The sequence below is a fragment of the Amphiprion ocellaris genome, chromosome 18 (genome assembly GCF_022539595.1).
Source record: "Amphiprion ocellaris isolate individual 3 ecotype Okinawa chromosome 18, ASM2253959v1, whole genome shotgun sequence".
Lineage (NCBI taxonomy): Eukaryota > Metazoa > Chordata > Actinopteri > Pomacentridae > Amphiprion > Amphiprion ocellaris.
In genome coordinates, this window is record NC_072783.1 from 28,801,474 (window position 1) to 28,827,568 (window position 26,095).

Genomic DNA, 26,095 nt, shown 5'->3' on the forward strand with positions numbered 1-26,095 from the left:
ATATTTGATACTATTTATAAGTTCAATTTATTTTTTAAAGAAAATGTGTATTACGTGATCCTAAAAAACATTTTTCCCTCATCAAAATGACTCAAAGCAGTGTCTTATTTAGACAGCAATAGGGCGTCTTATTTTAACAATATTCACTTGACAAAATGGGAACACGAAGGCAATTATTTTTGAAATCCAAGGAAGAAATATAAAAAAAGATTCTCAGTGATCTTCTATACCTTTTCAGAATCTTTATTTCTCTTTTTAAATTATATGTTTTTATAGCTAGTTTAGAAGCATTTTCCCTTTTATTTATTTATCTATTTACTTAGAGAGCTCTGGCTTGATGCACTTGAATAGGTTTGCATGCAATTTCGTCTACAGTGACAAATAAAGATGTTCTATTCTATTTTATTCTATTCTATTCTATTCCATTCTATCTTGATTTTGATGCCTAATTAGATGCCATTGCAAAATATATTGGAATCAAGCAGTGGATATATGCAATTTATATAAGTTTAACAATTTTAATGCCAGATTGCTATGTCTTTTTTAATTACCACTGTGATTCTGGTTTTAGAGTTCACGTTATGTGATGCCACGCCCACTTTAATGACTTTTATGAACATTTTTTTCTTGATCAAATGTGTTTTCTGCAACACATAAGCACTTGTTTGGGGTTATTTCGTATGTTCCTTGAAAAGATACACATGCATAGCTTAATTTTCTCAATTTCCCCATGTGTCTCACTCCACATCAACAGGGAAACTGTGCTATGATGCTTGACTTTCTCTCTCTCTCTCTCTCTCTCTCTCTGAAACCCCTCCTGCCTCCTGCAGCCACTTTGTCTTCCTCTGCTGATACAATCACACTGTCTCCCTCTTCACTCCAGGCTGCGCGGTAAAAACAGCTAATTTTACATTTTAATGAATAAGAACCTAACTCGCATGAAACTTTCAGGGTGTTTTTATGACTGGATGAGAGTGTTATATTCTTTTCTGTTATTCGGCGGTGAAGATTTTTCCTGTTTTCACTGGAGCACCGCGTTTTGCCGGTCAATAAGGTCCAGACGCTGATCCAGAAATGTGCGCCTGAAAAGGTGAGGGAGCTTTGATGAACTGTGAGTACATTAATATTTGGGAAAATTTGCTGGAGGAAAACGTTCTGAAAAACTACAGAAAAACACGAAGGTACCAGAAATACTTTGAAATTTGCCTTTCCATTGTTTCCTCCCTATAATTTGAGTGAGTTTTAACTGAACAAGCAATGATGCTAAATTAGCTAGTTTAGCAAAGTCAGTACCGTTTGCTAGCAGTTCAGTTATCTGCTTGAAATTTATTTAGCGGTTATTTTACAGTTTTTTAAGTCACTATATTACTTCAAACGTATTTGTTACGAATGTATAAAATTCAATAAGCTATATACATCATATTTTCATGAAGGTTGAGTTATAAAACACCTCTCTCAGAAAAGTTTTCATTATTTCCCTTAGTGTTAGCATAATGCTAGCACCAGAAATTGCAGCTCCAGGTGATCTGAGGAGGTGTCATTTATTTTTAGTCATTAATTTTCGTTATGAATTGTGACAAGCAAAGTGAAATATACCATCACAGTTTGCCAACTCAAAGATGGCTTGTTATCAGAGTCCAACACTCTAAAACTCAAAGATATTCAATTAGCTAATTAGCTAACATTATATAAGTAAAAAAGAGAAGAGCAGCAAAGCTTCATCAAGTGAAGTAAACAAATTAACAAAAATCTAATTAATCTAAATGCATTACCAATTCACTGTAGCTCATTGGGATCAATAAGACAATGTGCTGTATTTACGTTTTTCTATCATTTATTGAACTGAATTGGTTTTGTCAGTCCCTATCAGTTTCATTATTTTGGCTCACACTTATAAATACCTTACATTTTATCAGTTTTAGTGCACATACAGCACGAAATCTTACTGGAATTATCTAAAGCTGTTCTGCATGTTGTTCTTTTTGAGGCTTTCTGAGCTTTGCAAGCTTTATATGTACAATATTTTCATTAGTAGTACGTGAAAACAGAATTATATGTGACTGGAAGAACATATAGGCTTAGAAGTTGACAACTGTAATTGTAATGGTCAGGCATTGTTTCACTATGAAAGGGTTCAAACTAGAGGCTAAGCAAAGGTCTATGACTTTAAACATCTACACATATGTGTTAAAATCATCACAAAACTCTCTCACCTTCCTTTGAACAACAAAAACAGATGATTTATTGTATTATCTCTGTTGACTTTACAGGCACACAGGGTTCGTAATCTCTGAATTTTGGCTGGGATAACGAGGAGGACAGGAAGCAAACAAAGGATAACACAATCAGGTAACAAGATTCACTTCATAGGAAAGAAATACATTCATAAGGCCATTCATAAATTCATTAGACCTCACTTTGTTGTTATTACTGAGTCAAGATAAATGCCAGAAAGCTGGAATCTACCATGCTTTGTAGGCACTCATAACTGTCAAAATTGCAATAATATTAGGTGTAAATTTTGCAGAAAAAGCACAGAGTGGTGAACAGTGTTTACTTCCCTAATAGGAATAGCATATATTAAAATGTTAATGTAATAAGAAATAGGCTTTGGTTGCATACCACGTAGACGCCAATGTCCTGAGCAGTGAGCCCCCAGTTCCTGGTTCAGTTCCCGGGTGGAGACCATTTCCTGCATGTCCTTCACCAACTCTCTCCTGTGTTTCCTGTCTCTCAGCTGCCACTATAAAATAAAGCATAAAAATGCCCCCAAACTGTTTTTATTTACTGAAAATAACACTTGCTCCTCTAGTACTACACAGTATTTCCCAGCTGTGTAGCAGGACATTTGTTGGGTTATGCAGTCATTGTGTACTGCTATCGATTTTTTGCAGGTAGACAAAGTAACCCTTCTTGCTGGAGGCTTGTGTCGAGATCAGATTATGTTCCGCTTGCTGCAACCTCAGTGTGTTTTGACATCTTAAACGTTAGTTACAGTGGCAAGCCAAGCTGGACCTAAAGATTAGGTAACTACACCTGAAGTTCTTTCTTTAGTTGGAGCTATTCCTCAGGACATTATTTATTGTTCTGTTAAAGCAAGTCAGCTATGACATGTAGTGATGGTGTTTTCTGCCTCTGGTTTATTCTGCTGGCTATTGTCATTGTTTTGTTTCTTGATTCAGTCCTCATTAGTGCTCATGGGTTGTCCACACAAACCTGCCTCTAGCTTCTTTGTAACTCTGAATTCCCGTTGACTGATTGGCTTCCGAATGCAACATGGAAACAGCTGAACCATTTCCTCAGTCTGTATGACATTGCAAGGGTTTCTTGCATTTAAGATGCTGACTGTGTGGTCGCACCATGCCTGGTTTAGGTCCAACCGAGGATGTTTGCTGCACGTTGTTCCCTTCTTTATTTCGATTTTTCCCACCACCACCAGCTTTCTACTGTGTAGCGTGGGTCCAATCAAGGAAAAATACCCCCCAAAAATACTTAAAGAGCCATGTCAGCAAACTACAAACTTTTTACAGTTGCCAACTTTTTACAGTTGCCTTTCAAGTTAATAGTTGGTGAGTGTTTCATACTCGAAGATAGATTTTGGGTGGAGCATCACTTTTACTGCTTTGAAGGAAACCACAAACCTTTACGTTCACAGCTTGAAGCCTTCTTAGATAGGTATGTACAAAGCTGGGTTTTTTTACAGGCTCTGTAGGAAGCAGGAGGCTGCTGGTCTGTGGATGGGAGACATCTGGAGAAAGTGAACTATACCACCTTCAGGCTTTCAGTGTGGCACTGCTTGTAACCTTGACTACAGGGCTGTTGCTACATTTTTAGACTAAGGAGTTTTACATTAAGGCATAAGTGTGAGGTTTATGTTCTGTTTTTCCTACCACTAAATTAAGTGATTTCATTGAGGTATGTGACAGAAAAAGTGTTGACAACAGGCTCTGGTTTGGTGCGTATGTGTTTAACATGGTGTGTTTATCCCAAAAATCTGGCCACGATAACTTAAAGGCAATTATCTAAACACATGTTTATTCACCCATTTGTTTATGTTCGCGTTGGGAGGCCAAGGCTCTGTTTTCTCACAATTATCTCAAAATTAGGGGATTGCTGATCACGTGTACTTAGGTTGCTTCCCCAACTAGTGTGCCAATGTTGAAGTTTGTTGTTTGGTGAGTAAAATGTATTCAAATCTGGTACACAAGCTGCACATAATTTAGAAAAATACAAAGTAGGGTTGTAAGAAATAGATTTACCACCATTCTGTCAGCAGATACCACATAACCTCAATGCTTGTGACAAGCATATGTCCTCGTTCTCAAGATATCACAATGTACCAGCTGTCAAAAACACCCCAAGGTTCAGTTAAAGCATTTATTATTAAACCTGTTTTTGAGTTGGTCATTACTTTCGTTCAAAAGGATCAATTAGACCTACCTGTGATGTATACTTAGCAGATTATTAATCCCTAAAATGAATGATTTTATGGCTCACAGTTCAATTATTTTAAATTCTGTTATTGTCTTGCTTTGCTGATGAGCTGAAAATGAGCAATGTGAGGGATTGTCTCAGTTTCTTGAGATTTTTGCATTTTTTTTAGATTTGTGTTTGGGTGGTGAAAGTTGTGCTACTGAGCCTCCAAATGGTGCATTACACAACATGGCCAGATGTGCAGTTTGAGAGGGCACGTGACTTTTCATGAGAGAGTCAAAACTTTTCTTTTTCTTCACAGAGCGAGACCTTAAGAAGAATTTCAACTCTTTTGTTCGCAGCAGCTGGACCTGCTTTTTTGTCACAGTGACTCAGTGTGACAGCGTGTCAGTACGCTTATTATTACAAAGTGTCAGTACAAGAAAATTTCTGCGTCACAGCCTCAGTAGAAGTGTTTGGAGCCTTGCATATGCACTCATAGAACTGGATTTGTACTTTGATAGTAACAAATTTAATCCAGAATTTGTGTTTATGTTTAATACCAATCAAATCAATCCATCAGTCCGACTTTGTATTACACTTTTCATACAAACAGGATGTAACAAAAAGCATTGGACAGGACAAAATAAAAGAAAACCCAATAAAAGCAGAGTACCATTCCACATTGCCATAAACCTTTTATTATTTTAATGATTGTATTACTTATGAGAGACAATATAATATTAGCGGGGGAATGCTGATGTTCACAATGTGAGTATTCAGTGTAGAGTGTCATAAAACAGTGACACATTTTCTTAAACAATTTTCTTAAACAATTAACCTGATGTCAGAGCTATTATCAGAATTGCTCCTGATTAATTTTCTAATCCTTTTGCAACCATATGGAAAACAAATAACAGAAAGTCCCACGTTACCTTGTCATGTGGTCAGGCTCCTGCGGAAATAACAGATTTCTTCTCAGTTTACACTAAGATCTGAACTGAAAACAGATTGAAAGAATGGCTTTTTGATTCATGCCCTGAACGATGTATTGACAACTTATTTTACGTCGACAGCACAGCAACCCCAGGCATGTTCCTGTATCACCTGACCTCTGCCTCAGTCTCTGTCCCCCGTTGGTAGATGACTGTAAAATGCATATATTAACAGCAACACAGGAGATAGAGTGTTTGAATACAGACTATTTTAAGAAACCCCCCAACATCACATACACAAATGCACACACACTGAGACACACATCACATGTGCAGACTGTCTGGACCTTTTCCCTCACATGCGGCGTCTGCAGTGTTAGATTTGAGCAGATGGGTGTCTTCAGGTTAAACAGAGGTTTTTCAGGGTTAGCTGCAGTATGTTGGCTTCTAGTTCAGTAGTGGACCAATTATTTTATTGTGGACTGATAGAAAATTGAACTGATAAAGAAATCTATGTTTCTGTACCAATTTTCTTCTTCTTCTTGTTAATATTTTTATTCAGTTGTGTTGCTCTGGAGATGAGTACATAAACAGCTTAATATACTTAATTCCTCAGTTGTATAATATCTATGCAATATAATGTGTGTGTAAATCACAGCTTGCACATTGCTGTCGCTAAAAAGTAATGTTAAGCAGCTCCTAATGTGTTATATAAGTAACATAATGTGGTTCCATTATGGACAATCAATTAATGGCTTTACTTTAGTTAATGAGTTTTTTTAAAATATAAATACCTGTCACATTCTGTGGGGATAAATGGCAAATGCATTTAGGGTTAATGCACATCTGACAGCAATATATAGATGGTAGTAAATGCCTCACAGTTTGGAGTATAAAAGTATTTAAAATTATTACACATTTACTGTTCATTATTAGCCTTCTTGTGCTTTTTAATGCACCACTATGTATAACACTGTAATTTAGTGAAATTAAACTTGAAAAAAATCGATGACTAGATGACTAGAACAGTGAACTGGTCTTAGTGTTTCAGGTTTAATTTTCCAGCACAAATAAAGTACTTATCATTCGTTTGTAGGGGACAGAGCATCTGGATGATCAGACATAGTAATAATGTCAAGTAAAATGCCTGTCAGGGAAGTTCAGTTAACAATAGCAATTATGGTTAGACATTCCATTGTCATCATTACTCTTTCTTTTGTGTATTATTGCCACGGTTGTGTTTAGACTTGAGTTTTAAGGCACAGCTATTAAAAGAAGGAGGATAAAAGTGTTGTTATTGTGAAGAAATGCGTTGCTTGATAGCCATGTACAGGAAAGACAAAGTAGTGGCCTGCGTTGCATTACAAATCACAGTAACTGTGTTTGGAGGGAGGTGTGCCTCCTGCAGATGAGTTAAGTGCTCAGAGCTCTCCGTGCCAACTACTGGAGCTTTGTGAATACAGTAGATGAGTGTGCAGCGTCTTTATTTGTAGAATGAAAACTGACCCATTTATTCTGTGCGTGGGAAAGAGAGACACATTGAGAGACACACTCAAAATGACAGATTAATAAATAATCTTTTTTTTTTCCCTTTCTGCATATCAGACTGTTAAGACGGCTGGAATTCCTGTAAAGTGATTTCAGTGGCTTCTGGGTTGATAATGTGCTTGTCTTTAAATGGAAAAAATATTTAACAATAATGAGGTCTTTGGTGAAAGTGATTTCACCGTATGTTCATTTGTAAAAGTGGAGGGTATGTCAGGAGGAGCACACTTTTTCTCAGAATAACACGAGTTACACTTTGGATGGATTCATTTCAACATAAAACCACACACTGAAAATAGATCTTTAAATATCCATGTCCATCTTATGAAATTCATACAAACCTATGTTTTAGTAATCATCTATATTATTGTTGTCTCAGCACCAAAATTATGATTTGATTTCATTAGAGGGAATGCATAATCACCATTTAGTGCCTCAGATAAGTCAAAACAGTCATTTAATGCATATCAGTATTTATTTTTGCCAGTCTTAATTTGCTTTAAATGTTGTATTGGCCAATTATAATTAGCTTTGCTCTTTGTGTGACTTTGCTTCATATTGTTTTAGTTTGAAAAACTAGTGTAGTCTTGTTCACTCTCTCCTAATTGGTTAGTTTACTTTTTTCAGTTAGTATAGAGAAGCCATAACAACCTCAGGTGGTAATCTGAGACAAAATGCCCCTACAGTTTGGTTCAACTTAAGGAATACATTGTGATTTTTTTGTGAGTATAATGTAGATATTTTTTCTCATTATCATTTCTTTTCTTTCTCCAGGGCAGTAACAGAAGGTGTATGTTGCCTCTCACTGTAGTCTCCCAGCTACTACCATGAGTTGGAGTTTCCTGACTCGCCTGCTGGAAGAAATCCACAACCATTCCACATTTGTGGGCAAAATCTGGCTCACTGTCCTCATTGTTTTCCGCATTGTGCTGACAGCTGTAGGTGGTGAGTCCATCTACTACGATGAGCAGAGCAAGTTTGTCTGCAACTCTGGCCAGCCAGGCTGTGAGAACGTCTGCTACGACGCCTTCGCACCACTTTCACATGTCCGCTTCTGGGTTTTCCAAATCATTCTGGTGGCTGCGCCGTCGCTCATGTACCTGGGATACGCTGTCAACAAGATTGCTCGGGCAGAGGAGCAGGCTGACAGCAGGGGAGTGAGTGGATTTTCCCGAAGGAAACCCAAGAAGCACTATCTGGCAGGCAGAAAGCAGCACAGCAGCACTGAAGAGGCTGAGGATCACAACGAGGAAGACCCAATGATCTACGAAATGACAGAGGTTGAGAGCGACGGTGGGGAAGCAGCAAAAGGAGGCAGCGGTGACAGACAAGTGAAAGGGAAGGTCCGCCATGACGGGCGTCAGCGTATCAAAGAAGATGGACTGATGCGCATCTATGTCATCCAGCTCTTGGCCCGCTCCTTGCTGGAGGTGGCTTTCTTGTGTGGACAGTACTTCCTGTATGGATTTGCTGTACCTGCCAACTATGTATGCTCAGAGCTGCCCTGCCCTCATCGCGTGGACTGCTTTGTGTCACGGCCGACTGAAAAAACCATCTTTCTCCTCATCATGTACATGGTCTCCGTGCTCTGTCTGGTCCTCAATATATGGGAGATGCTTCACCTGGGCATCGGTACCATCTGTGAAATTATACGCTCCCGCCAGGTGCAGCTCCCTGACGACGAGCTATACAGGCTTACAAGGGGGCAAGGGGCTCTGAATGAGGCGGGACTGAGCGGAGACGATTACAGCAGCTACCCCTTTTCTTGGAATGCACCATCGGCTCCACCGGGTTACAACATCGCCATAAAGCCTCTTCTGGTACCCACTGGAAACCACAGCCAGCCACTACCCATCACCGACCTCACTAATGCCAAGATAGCGTGTCGGCAGAACCACGTCAACATTGCCCAAGAGGAGCGTCAGCAGTACACCAATAATGATGAAAACCTGTGCAGAGATGGGATGGGAGATGCCCCCAGAGGTGTTCATAAGGACATCGGTCAGCCTCCGAACAAGCTGGAGGTTAACAGCCAGTCCTACAGCCAGCGGCAGAGCCACAGCAATAACCACAGCAAGCCTCACCGCGAACGCAAACACCGGCAGGCCTCCAGACATGCCTCCAGCAAGGCTGACACGGACAGAGGCAGCAGTGGCAACAGCAGTAGCAGCAAATATGGAGTGATAAAGGGCTCTGAGTGGATCTGAAGCACAGACTTATTTTCTTGTTATTCTTGAAGCAATGCAAATCCTCAGCAAACACAGTATTTGCATTACTGTATCGATAAGAACAAATTTAACACTCATTTATAAACCGAAATGTCTCTTCTGCTAGTAAACAGCATGTTTAATGCATCTATGCTGGAGATTCATTGGGTGCAAAATTCAGTTACAGTTTACATAGATATGCAAAAAAATGCCTTTAGTAGTTTAAAAATATGTTATTTCAAGTAGAAAGTTGTCTAAAAGCAACCTTTACACCTCTGGGAGAAACAAAATAGTCATGGCTTCATTAGCATAAGTATAAACTTGTACAGTTTTGCTGCACGGTTTCAGTGTTAGTGTTGTGCATTGAGCAATGAAACAGACCCTGCTACTAACATTTACACAGCAACTTGCAAGAAACAGTTGAAAATAATGTGACTGTGGCACAAAATGATGTTTAGCTCTGCTGCAAATGTGAACAGCATTGCATTACAGTAGAGTGAAAGTATCAAAATAACTATATATTTTAATAGCTTTTGCTGTAAGGTCTTGGTGCCGTAATTTAACAGGGGCCTCTATGCTGTAATCTCTAGTGCCTTATTTAAACAGTCAGAGAGCTGTTTCAGGCTGACTATGCAGCACTTTATGTTCAACATATTTTTTTTCTTTTTATAAAATCACCATAGACTGAAAACAGGACCTCAGTCCTGCTGTCTATATAAATATTCACCAGTTCACCATCCAGGGTTTCAAGCTTTGAACGATATTGCTGTTTCTGAATATGCAAAGTGTTGTTTTTTTTTTTTAACCTGATCATCTTTCATGTGGATTGATTGTTTTCCAGAACCATAAAGAAAATGTAAACTGAAGTATGTTTAAGCTGGTAGTTTCACCATGTTTTCAGTTGGTAAGGTTACAGCCTTTTTGCCATTTTTTGGAGAGAGAAAATAAGATCTCATGTAAGTGTTTTGACAGATTGTAAATTGTATCGGGAAATGGAAATGTTTGGCAATGTTTAGCAACGTAACCCTGATATTATAGCTGTTGTTAGTGTCTTACTGTCAAGCTATTATCATTTTTGACATATTTTTATTTCAAGTTTATGCTGTGAAATTTTTCTCAACTGTTATTCCATTCGACCTGGTACACACAATTCTTTTTCATCAAAATATTTTCATTTACAGGTCTTTAAACTGAAATGCCATTAGGGCTATTTGTTTGCACTGCCAGTGTTCATTTTTTGAAAAACTATTTTTATGAACAAGAAGTGCATGTTTTGAATAAAGAATTTGTATTTGTCTTATGGTCTTTGTCTTACATATAACGATTTAGGTGTTAAGACGAGGTTTACAGTATTAATTTAAGTTAGAATTTCTGAAAGGTTATGTGGGCATATGGGTCCTAGTTCAGCTGCTGTATTTACAGGCACATTGCCCTCTGCTGGACAGGATGAGGAAAGAAAATTTATTAACATTTACAGTTTTACATCTTATGTTCTGATTCAGCGGGGGTTCAGCTGGTAAAACCTCCCAAAAGTTATTCATGTTTGTTTTAGCACTTTTGCTCAGTGTTGGATGTTGGTAGCTAATGCAACAATGATTGAGTGTATTAAGTTTTAAAATTAAATTTTACCATCTGTAGGACATCCACACTTTTAAATAAATGTGTTCATTTTGAAAGAGAAGACAAACACCAGTAACAAGCAATATTTTGAGGCCATGTACTCATTTTAAAGGTCCCTCTGATAACTACTATGCTGAGAAAACTGTTTAAGTTGGTTCACTCATGATGAGTACAAGGAGTATGTTTTATTCTATCACTTATTCAAGCACAACCTATTGTTTAATTTCCCAGTCATTGCTGTGACTTAGCGATAGTAAGTCATGAAGGATCATAAGGATTTTTTTTCTGGAGAGCTGCTTATTGAAACTGAAATTAAACAGTACTGACGATTATCAGTTGGAGTGATGATCAGCTGAAAAATCATCTGCAGGCATCAACCCAGAGATTAGAGGTGAGAATTATTTGTGTATATTTTAGTTTATTAAACAAGCACCAAATTCTTGTCTTTACATATTATTAGTTCAGGCTGATATGACCTTTTGTTACTTACTTAAATCTGCAAATTCCTATATGTATACATCCTTCAAATAGGCTATACGTGTATTATTGAAGGAATTATTGATCTCAACCACGAAAAGATTCATGTGTTAACTCCAAAAAACTAGAATAACCAGAGAAAAAATAACTTGCATAGAAAATGACTTGTGCTGCGTTTAGAACTGTCAGACGTCACGTAAAACTCACAACTACAAAAAACGTTATCGAAGCCAACGTTTAAGCTCGAGATAATGGCGTGTGTAAGGAGCAGCCTTGCAATCGGAGGATTTTCATTTAATTCAGTGATTAAATAGAAAACAGAAATTAATCGGTTAAGAAGTCAGAGAAACTGGCAGCCCTTCAGACGTGTAGATCCGGTGTATTTTTTAAAAAGCACCTGAAGGCAGAGTTATGCCGGATTTGACGTCACCTGTGCGTCCGCATCTCCGCCAGTGTTTTTGAAAAAGCGGCGGTCACAGCTTCACCGGCTTTCGATGAACTAATAGCGACTATTTGTTTTTATCGCACCTCTACAGCACAGCAACAAAACGTAATTGTGCGGTCGTTCGTTATTCCACCACCGACAATCTGTTAGAAGGCCAGGTAGTCTACTAAACGTTTTCTGTCGTCTATTTTGAGGAAAGCTAACCTAGCTAAGGTTAGCTAGAGCTTAGCAGTTACGGCTAAGTTTGAGAGCTGTTAGGCTAACAGTGTGGCTATCTTGATGCTCAGACTGCGCAGGTGTGGTTTGATATTAAACTATGGCTCAATGCTCCTTCTGCAGGACTGAAGCATGACAAGCTTAAACTTTTTACAGTATTGTTTTAAACAATGTTCTGTCAAACCCCCCTCAGTCCAACCTTTGACAAACAGCAAAGGACATTTAACTGTTAGAAAGACATGCTATTCTTAGACTAATACTGATTTTTTTTTTTAAGTAAGGCCTTGGGGGTCTTGCATGAAGTTACCCAACGAATTGGACAAAACAGTTTAGTTATTAACAAGTTCTGCTGCAGTTATTTGGTTGGAATAAGACCTTGTTTTGTTCTTATTTTAACGTAGGGTCGTGGTGTTTTGGTGTGAAGTCGTGAGCTCCTTTACTGCACCAGGGTAATGCAGCCGCAGCAGTACTCCAAGGAACGAGGGCTTCTAGGAAAGCTCAGTCCTGGGGAGAAGAAGCTGGAGGGGATGACCTTCTACCTGGACAATGTGAAGAAACGCCCTACAGCCCTGCTTTTGGAGGCCATATCTCTTCTAGGAGGGGTAAGCATGTGTACCCGTGGAGTCTGTATTTTTTGGAGCTCCTAAAGAACAAGAATCTTGCGTATTGTAGTGTGTATGCAAGGATTGTTATCAGGTTTTGATTTAGGCTAATAACACTGTTACTCTAAATAATTTGCAAAAAAAAATGTAATTTTGTACCCAATCAGTTAAGGAAAAATGTGGTCATTTGGCTATGTTTTGAAACCAATCATCTGATCAGATCATCTTATGATTTTAGTAGAAAGTGCACTGAAGGAGTACTCAAACTATAAGCTGACAATATCCTTACCCAGGGTTTTCCTGTATACAGAATTTCTCTGACAAGCCCTACCAAGGTTTTAGCCAGCCACAAAGAAAAATCGTCTAGCACTAAGATAACAAGAATTGAAAATTAAACTAGCAATACATTTTTTTAACATCCATTATCTATACACTGCTCAGTCCTCATTAGGGTCGCAGGGAGTGCTGGCGTCTATCCCAGCTGGCTTGGGGCAAAGGCAGGGGACCCCCTGGACAGGTTGACAGTCTGTCGCAGGGCTACATAAACAGACAAACAATCACACTCACACCTACAGGCAGTTTAGAATAATCAATTAACCTAAGCATATTTTTGGACTGTGGGAGGAATATGGAGAACCCGGAGAGAACAGAAAGATCCCGGTGAAGGCTGGGATGCGAACCGGGGATCTTTTCACTGCAAGGCGAAAGTACTAACCACTACGCCACAGCCCTAAATTTTTTTTAACAGATTTGCTAATTTAGATTTCTTTTACTCAAATGTAATAGACATTTTTGTTTTTCAAATTGTCAGAAATATTAAGAAAATGAATAAATTTCTGTAAAATGTGGTAATACCAACTCTTTGCCTTTGCTAGATATGGACTATCATGCTTGGTGTACCCCTGAAAGGCCTGTTTTCAGCTACAAAAAAAATGCAACCAATGCTGTTTTCTTCAGTTGTACACCACCTTTACCATAAGTTTGACAACGAACAATGTCTCAGCAAAAACTCATGAGCAGGTGATTTTTTTTTTCTTTTAAAGAGGGTTGAGAGTTTCCTGCACAAGGATGTAAGCTTTGTTGTGACTGGAAGCCAGGAGGGCCTGAAGGAGGAAAAGTGTGTGGTTACCAAAGGAGGAGCAAAGGGGACCAGTGAAGAAACCAAACATCTGATTAAGCAGAAGGAGAGTAGCCTCAGCATTGACAAACCACAACCAGGAACTCCTCGACCAATGGTACGGAGCGTTACCAACACGTTTTAAAACGTTTTTACCGCCACCCCTCAAGCTTTGGATCAGTGATCTAATACCATAAATATATTCTATATAATACATTTAAAAAATTACACTTAACTACTATCTAATGAAATTATACAAATGAATACCCTGTTCTGAATTATGTAAATTGTGATGTAAACTCATGAGAAAAGATTCCAAATATTTATTGATCTTATTTTCATCAGTAATTAATTTAGACAATAATCCAGTGGGTTTTACCTCAATGAAATTTATTCGATATTTCACCCACATTTGTTTCCACAGGCTTGTGGCAGCCGAGGCAAGGCTCTGCTTGAAAAAGCTATTCGCAACAATGTAAGTTCATGCACGTTATGTTGCAGAATTGTGGGTTACGTTTTAGTGGGTTGTGATATTAGACTGGCCTGACATAGTTTGATATCTTGACTAGTGTCTTGTTTCTGTTGAATCTGTCTCGTAGGAGCGACTGCATGGCAACAGTGTTTTGTCCAACGCTCGATCATGGGGAGTGAAGATCTTATTCGTGGATGGTATCCTTTTGACCAGCTTAAATGGTGATTAGAGGAATTTCACCGCAAAACATAATTAACATGCAGTAAACCTCTGCTGACAGCAGGTGGCACCAAGTGAGTTCTCATGTTTTGTTCTGTGCTGCTGCATCTTGGTAAATGAAGCGTCCTGTTGTGAGCCAGCATAGAAATGTTGAGCCGTGATCATTTCTATTGCACTTGGACTTGCAGAACTGTAGACTTAATGCCTTTTCAAGTATCCTGAGTAACATAAATATACATGTTTTGACCGTAGAAGTGTACAGTGTTGTGAATGTTTATGTGACATAATATTTACCTTGTTTTGTTGAGAAAGCGTTGTGCCTGTTTCACAGTTCTTGATCATTGTTTGGAAATCACGTGTTGCTCCTTAACGTGGTATCAGATGTCCTCTTTTATCTGAAACAGTTGTCTCGAGGGAGCTTTAGCGCTAAACATAAGAGACCAGAGGTAAGGGTTTGAGCTGATTGTCTTTTCACATCATTCCCATCAGATTTCCAAATATAGCAGATCTTATATTTTAAGGGGGGTAAAGTAAATAATGATTGATCTGCAAACAACAGAAACATTTACACATAATGATTTTATTAGAAAAATGACTGATGAGAGGCAATGATTCAAGACAATACAAAAATATTTGAAATTGCAAAACATTGCAAATGTATGTTGATTTTTATTAAATACTGATGTTTTGCTTTTTTTTTCTTTTTACAAAAGACTAACAGTAAGCAAGGTTTGCCTGCTGTCAAAGGTTAGTTTATGTGCCTCAGTTATGTGTATTTCTCCTCAATACTCACTCTTTTCTTTGATTATACACTTATTCTGTGGTTTCTCCTCACGTCTCTTGTTTACAGCTGCAGCTCTGAGATCTCCATATCTTAAAATTGAAGACTTGAGCAGGTGAGTGTCACTCAGTGCAGTTTATGTTTATTGATTATTTGTTTTCTCTCTAACAGACAAATTGGCTTTGAATCTAAGAGTAACAGTACACTTAAGGAGGAGAAAGTTTCTCTGACCCTCAGGAATCCCTCAAAACTTTCTCACATTACCAAGGCAGCCCAGTCCTCTACCTCAATCCTCCATTTTAAATTCCAGTCAATCAAGAGAGAGGAGCTAGAATTCAGCAAGGCAAAGGGGATGCTTTTTGGCCTGCACAGGTTCATGTAATGGTTCTTCAGTATCAGATTAGATCCTTTTTGCAGGTCGAGCATAATGACAGTGAATGGATGGCAGTGATCTGTCCCACTGTTTCTGCCCTTCCTACCCCACTGGGCGCTAGTGCTGTAGGTGTGCAGGTGTGCATTTCAGCCCCGGGATGATTTTCTTAATTGAACTTGTTAAGTCCCATCATGTAATGTGACAAGCCCCCTCAGTGAAGCTGCTCCCCAGGAGCCCAGAACCCAAGAGGATACAATTTCTATTTGATGAGGCTTTGCAAGCTCCACTGCCTGTTCCTGCAGGGGACCACTGTGTGCGAACAGGTCTTATCATTTGCCTTCTCATTTCAGTTAATTGAAGTGCTCTGGCTAATGTATAGGCCATTGCTTTGAGATACTGAACCCGTGACATCTGGAGACCTAGCTGGAGGCGATGTCAGATGTATAATCTCACATGAGAGCCTCAAAATATTTTCAGTTCAAAGATATTTCAAACATGATGATAAAAGTCAAACGACTTAAATCCACAGCCAGATTTTCAGCATCAAAATAATGTATATTCATTTGTTTTCACATTTTGATTCTTACACATTTTACTTATAATTCTTTTGTTGATCTTCCATATATCCAGAAAATACAAGCCTTTGCATATGCAGTGTATGACGTTCCCCTCTCTGTGCTACTTGGGCCGATTCAGTCCCTTTGAATCTCCTCCTCCTCCTCGGTTTGAAAAACGGGCAGAGCAAGAAGAAAGTAAACCAAGGTTTGTTCAGCTGCGCGCCAATAATTGTTTGATTTATATAGACCATTATAGTGCTGATGTACTGTATGGATTCATGTTTATTTTTGTATGGGATTGATAGTAAAAACACATGAAACAAGAATTAAACAGCAGAGACGTTTGTTCATTGCTGTGGAAGTGTGTTCATGTGGATTTATAATGATGTATTCTTTGTTAATTAGAGAAAAGAAAGTTGAAGGCAGTACTCAGGACAAATCCCAAACCCCGCTCAGTGGTAACCCTTCACCTTGGCGGCCGCGCAAAAAGGATATGTCTTACTGCGAATGCTGTCATCAACCCTTCACTAATCTGGAGGAGGTGTGAATCTTTCAGAATTGCTCTTTCTCATTAACACATAAGAATTTTTTTGCTCAGTATTTAATGTGGGCTTTTTTTTTTGGTTCTTGAAGCACTTGCAGTCTGACCAGCACCGCACCTTTGTGCTGGATCCCTCGAACTACAGCATGGTGGATCAACTGATGACTGAAATGTTTCCGGGATTCGACCCCAAACCTTCTCTGGAATCAGAAGAAACACTGAACAGGTCAGCTTTGATTATTACTAGCAAAGTCCTAACATCGTGCATTTGCTCTTTCATACAACCACTGTGTTTTTTTAGGAATCTGTTTTTTCAAGTATTGATTTTCTGTGTCCTCCAGACCACCAACTCCTTTGCCTGTCCATGATGTCCTCGAACTGGAGCCTCTTACTGATGCTGAGACGGAGCATGCTGTTCAGGCCCTGCAGAGACAAGAATCATCATTCAATACTCACGTTTCCAGCCCTACTAGAGGTCTTCTTTCCTTTGGCCCTGCCAGTCCATCATCAGGAGTTCAGCTTACCATCCCAAATCCAGCCACTCTACCTGCCGACATTCAGTCTTTCAATCCTGAGACAGACTGCCAGTTCCCTGATATCCAACTATCAAGCCCAGCCATGCCTGTACTGAATATTGAACCACAAACCCAGGACTCGCTCAACTTACAGCCGGAAGCTCAGCATCTCTCCCCCTGCCACAGTGCTTCTTGTCGCCTCCCTGACCCATACTCCCTGCCTCCGGTCCTCAGCCCACAAGTTCCCTATTCCTCCTACGTTATGGATATAGAAAATCCTTATTCAGAGCCCCCTGTCCTCAGTCCTCAACAGTACACCACAGAGGAGACTGTGGAAGGACAGACTTGTGAAATGAACACTGCAGAATGTGTGTCCAAATTTGTCTCAGCTGTCATGGATCCTCTCTCCAGCCCACTTCTCATCTCTGTGCCTGTGACCAATGCAGAGGGAGTGAAGGAATCAAACCAAGAAGGTCTTGTTGATTTCAGTGGACTCACATGTTGTAAAACGGGTTTGAAACGCGCCACGTTGTCGTCATGTAGATCTCATTCCTTCCCTCGATGGTCATCTGTGGCACCAAACCCCAAAAAGCGCTGTCGATCTGCCAGCCCTGAACACAGCTGCAGAAAAAGGAGGAGGACAGAAACATTTGGGTGTGGTAGTGGCTGTACTGGACACAGGCTTAAATCTGCAAAACCACAAAGTGACAATATGGCAACGACCAAAGACTATTTATTATTTGACAAGGCCTCTTATCAGACAATACAATCTTGTCCTAATTTAAATGTCTCTTCGACATTAAACACATGCACTGTGGATTTGCTTGGTTTAAAACAGACTCTCACCACCTTTTGTTTTCCTACTGTACAGAGATTCACTCAGGCACCAAATCAAATTGACTCCATTGCCGATCAGTCGTCATGCCTGCTGTCCTCAAAAGCAAAGGTGTTTGATCCTCCACAGGACTTCCCCAGTGATAAATCTCACCTTGCGTTTTCCAGTCAAGACTCACAGTGCTCACTATCCCACTCTACGTCGGTCTGTATCGAGTCAGCCCTCATCCCAGACCTGGCCACGCTGTGTCCGTCATCATCAGACTCTGACTGGGACTGTGACCTGCTGTCACGGTTGGGTCCAACCTCAGCTACGCCCCTGACGCCTTCTGAGCAGAACACTGAGCTCGATAAAGAACTGCTCCACAAGCCGTGTCCCTGGATGCACGACACAAGCTACGAGTCACATCTGCACACTGTCCTTCAGCCATCAACCCCAGCTGCCTCACTGTGCGGGGAAGAAAGGGAACCTTCAACATTTTCCAGAACTGTTGTACAGATTGTTGAGGTTCAGCACTGATAATTATTTTCCTGACTTTTTTTAAGAACTGGAAGAACCTCTGCATGAAAGACGCACTTGGAGTAGCAAGTCCTTGACTTTGCAGCTACGTATTCTACTGCAAGAAACACTGAGCAGCACTTAAGCCCATCAAGTCAGCTGTACACTGAAAACATATTTAAAACTTTGAAGTGACAGATGCATATTTTAACTTTTGCTTTATTGGACTGGATGCTAATTTGTGGATACTGCATTTTCCCATGAATTTAAAATGTGTCCACGATCATTTTACCTCTCAACCTCTAATTCTCCTGCACAGAACTCTAAGAAATATTCTGTACGTCGTGCTGACTGCAGTCATTCAGCAGCTATGTCCGGGAACACAGGGTGGTACTGAGAATTTAATGAGGCTTTCTGAAAGGGGGCATTACTCAATTACTGTAAGTGCTGCGCCTGGATCAGATCTCACATGTGCCGATGTTGATGGTCAAACAGGCGAGGCATTTGCAGAGTGGACGACTGACAACCTGTGAGACGCTCTGTCTGATTAATGTCATGTAGCTTTTCCTGCCTTTTGAAGGTGGGCCAAAGGACTGGCTTTGTCAAGGTGATGTGAGCGCTTCACAGCAGTGTGCTGCAACTCCAGGGAGGTTTATTATCTTGACAGTCTGAGGTCACCTACCATTAAAGACTGCTTATTGCTCAGCTCGTAAACACACCTAAACATGTACATTTAAAATATGCACTCAACAAAGTGGATTGCCACATGATGTCACTGTGTGGAAGAGTAGCAATTCTTTAAGGAAAATGTGAAGTTGTACAGTGTTTAAATAAATGTTTTTAGCCTTAAGCGTTTCCTTCAGCATGTTTTAGAAACGGCTTTTGATCTTGCGGTGAAGACAATTTTTCCTGTTTAGGTAATAAATGCTGACTGTGCTTGTAGGAGCCAAATGGGAAGGATGAAGCAAGGGCAGCAGCAGGTTGATGTGTCCTGTCGGCTCATCAGAGCAGCTTCCAGCTGACATAAACAATATTTGATACGTAATCTCCATCCCTGTTTACATAACCCTTAACTGTCCAGGTTTGCTGGAATGAAATGATACTTTGAATGGTGCAGGAACAGCCCTGCCCTTTAAGACTCTGGGTGTCGTGTACTTTGTAAACTTTGTTGGAAAGTGGAAAGGAATGTGTGAATGTTTGTGCCACGAGGACCCATCAAAGTTGGATAACCATGACCTGGATGAATGAGAAACTACACAGACATTGTGCCGCGAGGACAAATTAACATGGAAGAAGAAGCAATGATGCCTCCAGGGTAAATCTTCCTTCACAAGTCATTATGGTCAACACTAACTTGTTACTCATGTAAAACATTAGCTTTATTTTCAAGTTTTTACATTGCTCTTACTGTAACTACAATACAATTGTAAGATGATACATACAGAATTGTTTTTTAGACAGTTTGATTATTGCTAAATAAGTTAGAAGTAAGGCCAAAGTTAAAAGTTTACTAAAACATTATCACTGATATTTAAATTTTTTCCATAAAAACAATATCAAGTCACCAGGAATGCTTAGCCAAGAATCCAGTCTAGCTAGCTTGTGCTACAGCAGGCTAATATAGCATAATGTTCACCTAATTGGCCTTTTAAATAGACAATAATATGGTTAGCACCTGTCTAAAAGGCTTAACTGGCTGACATTATGGTAAACTGATAACACTATTCTATGCTAGCTTGAATTATTGTACCCAAGGTAATCTTTATTGTCCCCGAGGGGCAATTTGTCTTGGAGTGGAACACAATTTAAAACCACTCTAAATCTATGCAATAGACAAAAAATATGATCATAAAAATGGAATAGATTTTGTAAAAAATGAAATAAAGTCACATTGTGCTGTTTTTGCTTGCAAAAGCTAAAAATAAGTGGTTAGATGATGTACAATATAGATCAGAAATCTAGGCCAGATAATTGGAGACTATTGATGTCCATGGGGGCGGGATTGGCAAGTTATAAAAATTAGTCTTTTTTTATGCAAACTGATAGATAACGCCCTGTATGAGCATATAAACAAAAGTTTGCATAATATAGAGTCATAGAAAAACAGACGCTTATTTTGTACTGTAAAATGTGACAGCAAAACATCTCAGAACCATTTCCTTTGATTTTCTCAGACCAATAAAATTATTTAATTGCTATTTTATCATTTATAGTCAGTTCTTATACAGGGTTTCTGCAGGGCATTAAAAAGCATTAATAGTCATTAAGTTGATTTTGCAAAAATTAAGGCCTTAAATGGCATTAAAAAGCATTAAATTTGATTCTCAGTGGCATTATAAATTCTTTCTGCAGTTTTCAAGAAATTTTTTGACTATAATAATATATAATTATAGACTGTGATTTGCCGAAGCATTGCAATAATTGTTCCAGCCAGTTGGGTACAATTGCCAAAAACTGAATGTTTTTAACCCTCGTGTCGTCCTGCGGGTCAAATTGACCCATTTTAAAGTTTGAAAATGTGGAAAAAAATATTTATTTTCACCGTGAAACTTTCGATGACCACATTTTCAACTTTTTTGGGAAATTTTTGAACATTTTTGGTGGAATAAAAGGAATGCTAAGAAAATGTTTCTTAAGAACATTCACAAAAAAATCAAAATCCAGCAAATTTTGCTGGATTTTGGTTGATTTTCTTTTCTTAAAGAAAATATTAGAAGTTTTACTGATACATATCTAATCACTTGAGATATTTTTAGGATTTTTTGGGAAGATTTTCACTCATTTTTTGAAAATATTTACAAGAATTTTCTTGCCAAATTTGGGGGATTTTTTTTTTAAAATAAAACTTTTAAGGGAAATTTTTAAGGAATTATTGGAAGTTTCTTCCTGAAGGTTTTGCAAATTTTAAAAAATTTGGGGAATTTTTTTGCTGAAAAAAATGTAGGGACAGTTTTCATATAAAAATCATCTTTTACAAAAAAACAAACCCGTGTAATTTGTTGAGTTCACGGTCGTGGCATTAAAATTTTTACAGTGTAGCATTAAAATGGAATTAAAAAGCATTAAATTTGACTGATTTCTGCAGAAACCCTGGTACAGGTGTACTGTCTGGCGTCGCTTCTCGGGTCCGCGGACCCCACCAGGGCTCATCAAAACGCGTGGGTGGGCCCCGTCCAGCCCCACGTGCTCCTCGTTTCCAGGCTCCTCGCGCAGCCTCACTGTGATAACGAGCTCGATCCTATTTCAGGTATGTGTGCGCGCGCTGCCGCTGCCTCCCGCCGCGGAGCTCCGTGACACCGACACTCACCATGTTGCTGCAGCCGAGAGGAGGAGCCGCTGCCGGGCGTCCTTAGCTGGCTGGAGGCGGTCGAAAGGGGGGCCGGTGAGAAATGCGGGCGTCGCGTTTCCTGGAACCCAGCAGTTTGTTTGTTCGTGTCCGCCGTCAACAACAGTCCTGCCGCCGCTCAGCTCACGGCTCCGGTCACTCGGTTTAACGGCGCTGCACCGAGGAAATCAGTGGGACTATGTGAGCATCATGCTCGCTGTGAGATGCCTGCTGTTCGCTGCAGTGTGTGCACGGTGCGCCGGGACAGGTAAGAGGCTCCACACGCTTCATTTTAGGAGGATGAAAGGGATGGATCGGTGTTTCTTCCCGCATCTGTTGAGCCTTTGATTAGAAAACACCAACGATCAGCTCACGAAAACAACACAAACAAGACAAAGTCACATCCACAGTCCAGGTTTTTACTGGGATTTCTTTTTACCTGCAGGTCTGAGGGAATGGATGGGTCTGGAGGGGAGGCTGCTGCCTGCAGAAGAAGTCGTCCAGCCCAAGCGGCTCCTGCAACAGATCCACACCGAGGAGGAGCTGCTGCACAGCCGCCTGGACACCCGGGTCAAGAACCCCCCACCCGGCATGCAGGTGAGCCCTACCTTCACCTGCCACCCTTTTTACACACATTTTCCACAAATCATCTGACTTGAGCGCACGCTTATTATCACTGGATGTCCTTTAATCTCCATATTTCATGCAGTGATGGAGGTTTGTCCACAGGAGACACTTGGGCTTGTCACAGGTAGGATGAATGATGGCCCAGTTCCATTAAATGACAGTTAACCCAGCGTGTACTAAAGCAGGACCTCCTCTAAGCAGAATGCATCCATCATTAATATACCTGTGCTTGTGACAAGTCAAGATGCCTGCTGGGAAAAAGCTCCCATTGTCACTGCAAGAGTAGACCTTGAGCACGCTGAAAAGGATGAAAAAAGATTCTAAAACCTTTAATGAAGCCAGCACGCTCTTTAGAAAGTCTCCTATTAGTGAGGTGCACTGGACGAGGATGAATTTGAGACTATACGTGATCGAAATATGCTGCATATTGCTCTTTTAACACCAAAATTAATGCTGGAAAAAACTGATTTCCCATCATAATTTACTTATGATTTTGCTAGATGGTTTGTCTCACCTGTTTTCAGATAGATTACTATAAAATAGAGTATTATGAAAGTACAAAATGCAATAAATGAAACTGTATTATTATTAATAGTATTAAATACATTCAATTTTTATAATGAAATTTGTATTGAATTTACTACGTTTGTAAAAGATGTATGTGTTGTGCAAGCCAGAAGACACATTGCATTTCATAACATATGCTGTAAATTATAAAGGAGCACTGGTAGATTTTAATATGAAACTGCATGAAATTGCATAATAAATCATTTAAAATAATCACACACAGAGATGAAGAGCATTTCTAGGCTCATTTTAAAGCTCCCTCTAACCGTCAGCTGCTCTCTCTGCGTCCCGACTTCACCTCCGTTTGTCTCCTCTGCTGAGGTCATCCGTCTGTCACTCCCACCCCACCCTGTCAAACCCACCCCCCCACCACCACATGATGCTCAGCAGGCCCAGGTCACGACCCCGAGACGCCTCAACCCACCCCCCTCCCGCCTCGGTCCCCAGCTCTTTTCCACCCCATTAGATTATATTTCACACCTCTGCCTGTCCTCTCCTGTTACCGTCCCTACAAACGCTGTCAGTCAGCGGCCGGCCGCTCGCTCGGTCAGTGGATATGACACAGGTTTGACCTTGAGCTTCCCTCTGCGGTCACCGTGGCGTCTCCTGACCTCTAGACGTGAATTTATAGGTGATAAAGGAGTCTCCAAGCTGTACGAGATACACTGTTGGCACATAATTACCTTTTGTAAGATGGAAAATATTATCGCTGTGTATGTTTGTCGTATAAATTAAAGTGCGGTAATCCGTCAACATATTGGACTGAGGCACATCCTCCTGATCGTTGTTACCTAATTGTAAATCATCGCTTTTATTTTGAGATTAAATGCTGATAGTCAGACAAAGTGGCTGCTTTAAAGCTCTACATAGACCAACTTTGAGAAGTGGGGGAGCAATTTAGAAACTGTTTCACATTAAACACTGGAAGGGGGCAGTTGTGAGCTACAGCCGAACAATTAATCAATTCAAATCGCAATTAACAAATTGTAAAGGCTGCTACTTAAATTATGCAGCATGTCTGACCTGTGGTTTAAACTGTTGTGTGAACACAAACCATCCCTCTTGTGCTACAGTCAGGTTCTACTGTCTCAAATCATCAGGGGCCTTCTGCTCAACTACATCTGATTTTCTTGAAGCATTTGAAATGGTATATGGGAAATTTCTGATTGACATATTAAGCACTTTCCCAGGTAATTTTTCTAAATAAAATGTCTGTGAACCCACTTTCTGCATGCTTTTTTTACAAAATTGAAATTTTGAATAGAAATTTTGGGACCTGATATCTCAGGAACTAACCCAAAGAAATTGTACAAAACTACTTGACAAGTTTCCTCCAAACCACCAAAGTTTATCCCCACAAAGTAGGTTCTAAACATGAAAAAAAATATGTGCAGATTAAATAAAATTATTTTCTAACTTACATATTTAGCAACCATTTTGAAACTCCAGACTCTGTTATACTTGGATTAGGCTATTTACCAATATTGTTGTTTTTGTGGTACAAGTTGTCATAGTATGTATATTTTCATTTGTTTTGTATTCTATATGTTAAAGTCTGTATTATTGTGACATGCAGCTACATATGGTTAAAAAAATATCACTAATTGACTTTGGCATTATCAAATTTTTTAGTTAGTGTGTGCTCAGAGATGGGACTTTTCATGGTGACTCCATCTTTTTTTCATATTTTAACTCAGAGACTAACCCAGAGATCAAAACAGACACTTTTTGATCTACTTGTCCAGCGCTGCAGATTCTGGATCAATGACGTAAACTAAGATGAAAGGCCTGCGTCTTTCTGAAAACAGGTAGAAATTCCACTTTTGGTTAGTATTTTTTTAGTTTTGTAGTGTATTTTCTCAACTGTTGAGCACTATTTAAGTCTTTAAAAATGTACAAAAAATATATCAACAATTGCACTTCACAAATCACCAGAGTCTAATCTTACCAACATACTTTAAAATCCTTTGGTGAGTAATAAGTTTGGAACAATTTGATCTTGTTTGTGTCCATGAAATTCCACATCTGGAGCTGAGATCCAGTGCTGCCTGTATCGTGGCCAGAATTTCATCTTTTGGGATTTTGATGATAAATCATTAATATAGTACAAAAAAAACTCTGTAATAAGCTTCTTCACAGTCAAAGCTCTGATGGGGTTTTCTTATTACTGCACACAAGTACCAGTGTGGTCTTTGGATGGGACAGTATATGGACCCAGAGGAGGTTTAGATTGATACTAAGTGGTTTACAGAGAGTGCAGGATAATACTAATGAGACCTGCCCAGTAAGTACTGATGGGAGCCGCCACAGAGCTCCGTCTTATAATGGCAATGGGGTTCACCTTGGAGGAAGGTTAGACGGAAGCGACGAGCCCCAGCGCAGAGTTTTATCAAAAAGCCTTGGGAACGGATGAATCCGTCGCGTCTCCAGGGAGAAGAAACCGGACGTCATTTTTCTTTGAGTCTTGGTTGCCTGGGTCTCTGTGCATGCCGTCAAATATTTCTCCATCAAACATCCATCGGGTTTCCTCCCTCCTCCACACTGTCTTCATCATTTTGTCACATTTTTTTTTCCCACACAATCTTATTCACAGTTTAATGAAAGCATGAAATACTTGACAAATTAGTGAGTCACTTGTTTGAGTCGGAGTCTGGGACAAACGCTCTGCTGCAATATGAACCAAAGACGCATAAGATAAAAGGAAGCATTACGTGTCTAAATAGTTATTTTTAGTTTCTGCCCTACTGCACGTCATTGAAAAGCTTCACATTTATTCACCAACAACTTGCCCTTCTTGCACAGTCATGAGACATTAACTAAGAACCATGAAACTACCAGATGACCTTGACTTGTAAAGACACAGAAAGACATTGTTCATACTGAAATTCAATCACTGCTGCTTCTGTCTTCACTGAACGTGCAGCACCTACTGCAATCCTGTTCATCCAGAAAGAAGGAGCCTTTCATTATTCTTATTGTTTTTTTCTTTATCTGAATCAAGGTTTAAATTATGAAACTCTATCTTTGAGCAAAATGTTGCAGCTCAAAAGACAAATGATGTGTCCATACTTCACACTAAATACTATGTACTGTAGTAACTCTACGTGAGTTTTGGAGTGAGTAATATGTGGGGAAAATTACAAAATGCACTGTGATAAAAACATTTGGTGCATACTAATACACCTGTGGTTTTTGAGCATGCCATTAA

General features: G+C 39.6%; 3 protein-coding genes and 1 long non-coding RNA gene across 6 annotated transcripts in view; 3 read left to right on the forward strand and 1 right to left on the reverse strand.

The window, feature by feature from the left end:
* The first annotated feature begins 848 nt into the window (after positions 1-848).
* LOC111567297 (gap junction gamma-1 protein-like) lies at positions 849-10,396 on the forward strand. Of its 2 annotated transcripts, XM_023268305.3 has the most exons (4): positions 849-891; positions 1,009-1,090; positions 2,271-2,349; positions 7,668-10,396. In XM_023268305.3, exon 4 carries the CDS (start codon positions 7,721-7,723, stop codon positions 9,098-9,100), a length of 1,380 nt encoding a protein of 459 aa, XP_023124073.2. In that variant the 5' UTR covers positions 849-891; positions 1,009-1,090; positions 2,271-2,349; positions 7,668-7,720; the 3' UTR covers positions 9,101-10,396. The 2 variants fall into 2 exon arrangements, with proteins under 2 accessions (XP_023124073.2, XP_035803149.2); XM_035947256.2 differs by having other exon boundaries at positions 858-1,090.
* Positions 10,397-11,634: 1,238 nt separating this feature from the next.
* Positions 11,635-19,218, forward strand: dbf4b (DBF4 zinc finger B). Its single transcript, XM_023268311.3, has 12 exons — positions 11,635-11,747; positions 12,260-12,460; positions 13,504-13,695; positions 14,002-14,052; positions 14,177-14,246; positions 14,650-14,714; positions 14,982-15,015; positions 15,119-15,164; positions 16,053-16,184; positions 16,385-16,520; positions 16,613-16,746; positions 16,862-19,218. The coding sequence occupies exons 2-12, from the start codon at positions 12,311-12,313 to the stop codon at positions 18,387-18,389; spliced, it is 2,538 nt and encodes an 845-aa protein (XP_023124079.2). The 5' UTR covers positions 11,635-11,747; positions 12,260-12,310; the 3' UTR covers positions 18,390-19,218.
* On the reverse strand, positions 14,829-17,726 carry LOC129347351 (uncharacterized). The gene is made up of 2 exons (XR_008599413.1): positions 17,534-17,726; positions 14,829-16,943 (listed from the first exon to the last, which is right to left on the reverse strand). It is a non-coding gene; the product is annotated as an uncharacterized LOC129347351 (long non-coding RNA).
* A 2,370-nt stretch (positions 19,219-21,588) lies between the features above and the next one.
* The window catches only part of adam11 (ADAM metallopeptidase domain 11), a 36,379-nt gene continuing 31,872 nt past the window's right edge, over positions 21,589-26,095 (forward strand). Inside the window, exons 1-2 of one of the 2 annotated variants that reach the window (XM_023268284.3) lie at positions 21,589-21,961; positions 22,139-22,290. In XM_023268284.3, coding sequence (XP_023124052.1) covers positions 21,904-21,961; positions 22,139-22,290 — 210 coding nt within the window. In that variant the 5' untranslated portion in view covers positions 21,589-21,903. The remainder of the gene's footprint in view (positions 21,962-22,138; positions 22,291-26,095) is intronic. The other variant, XM_023268286.3, reaches the window with a different exon arrangement.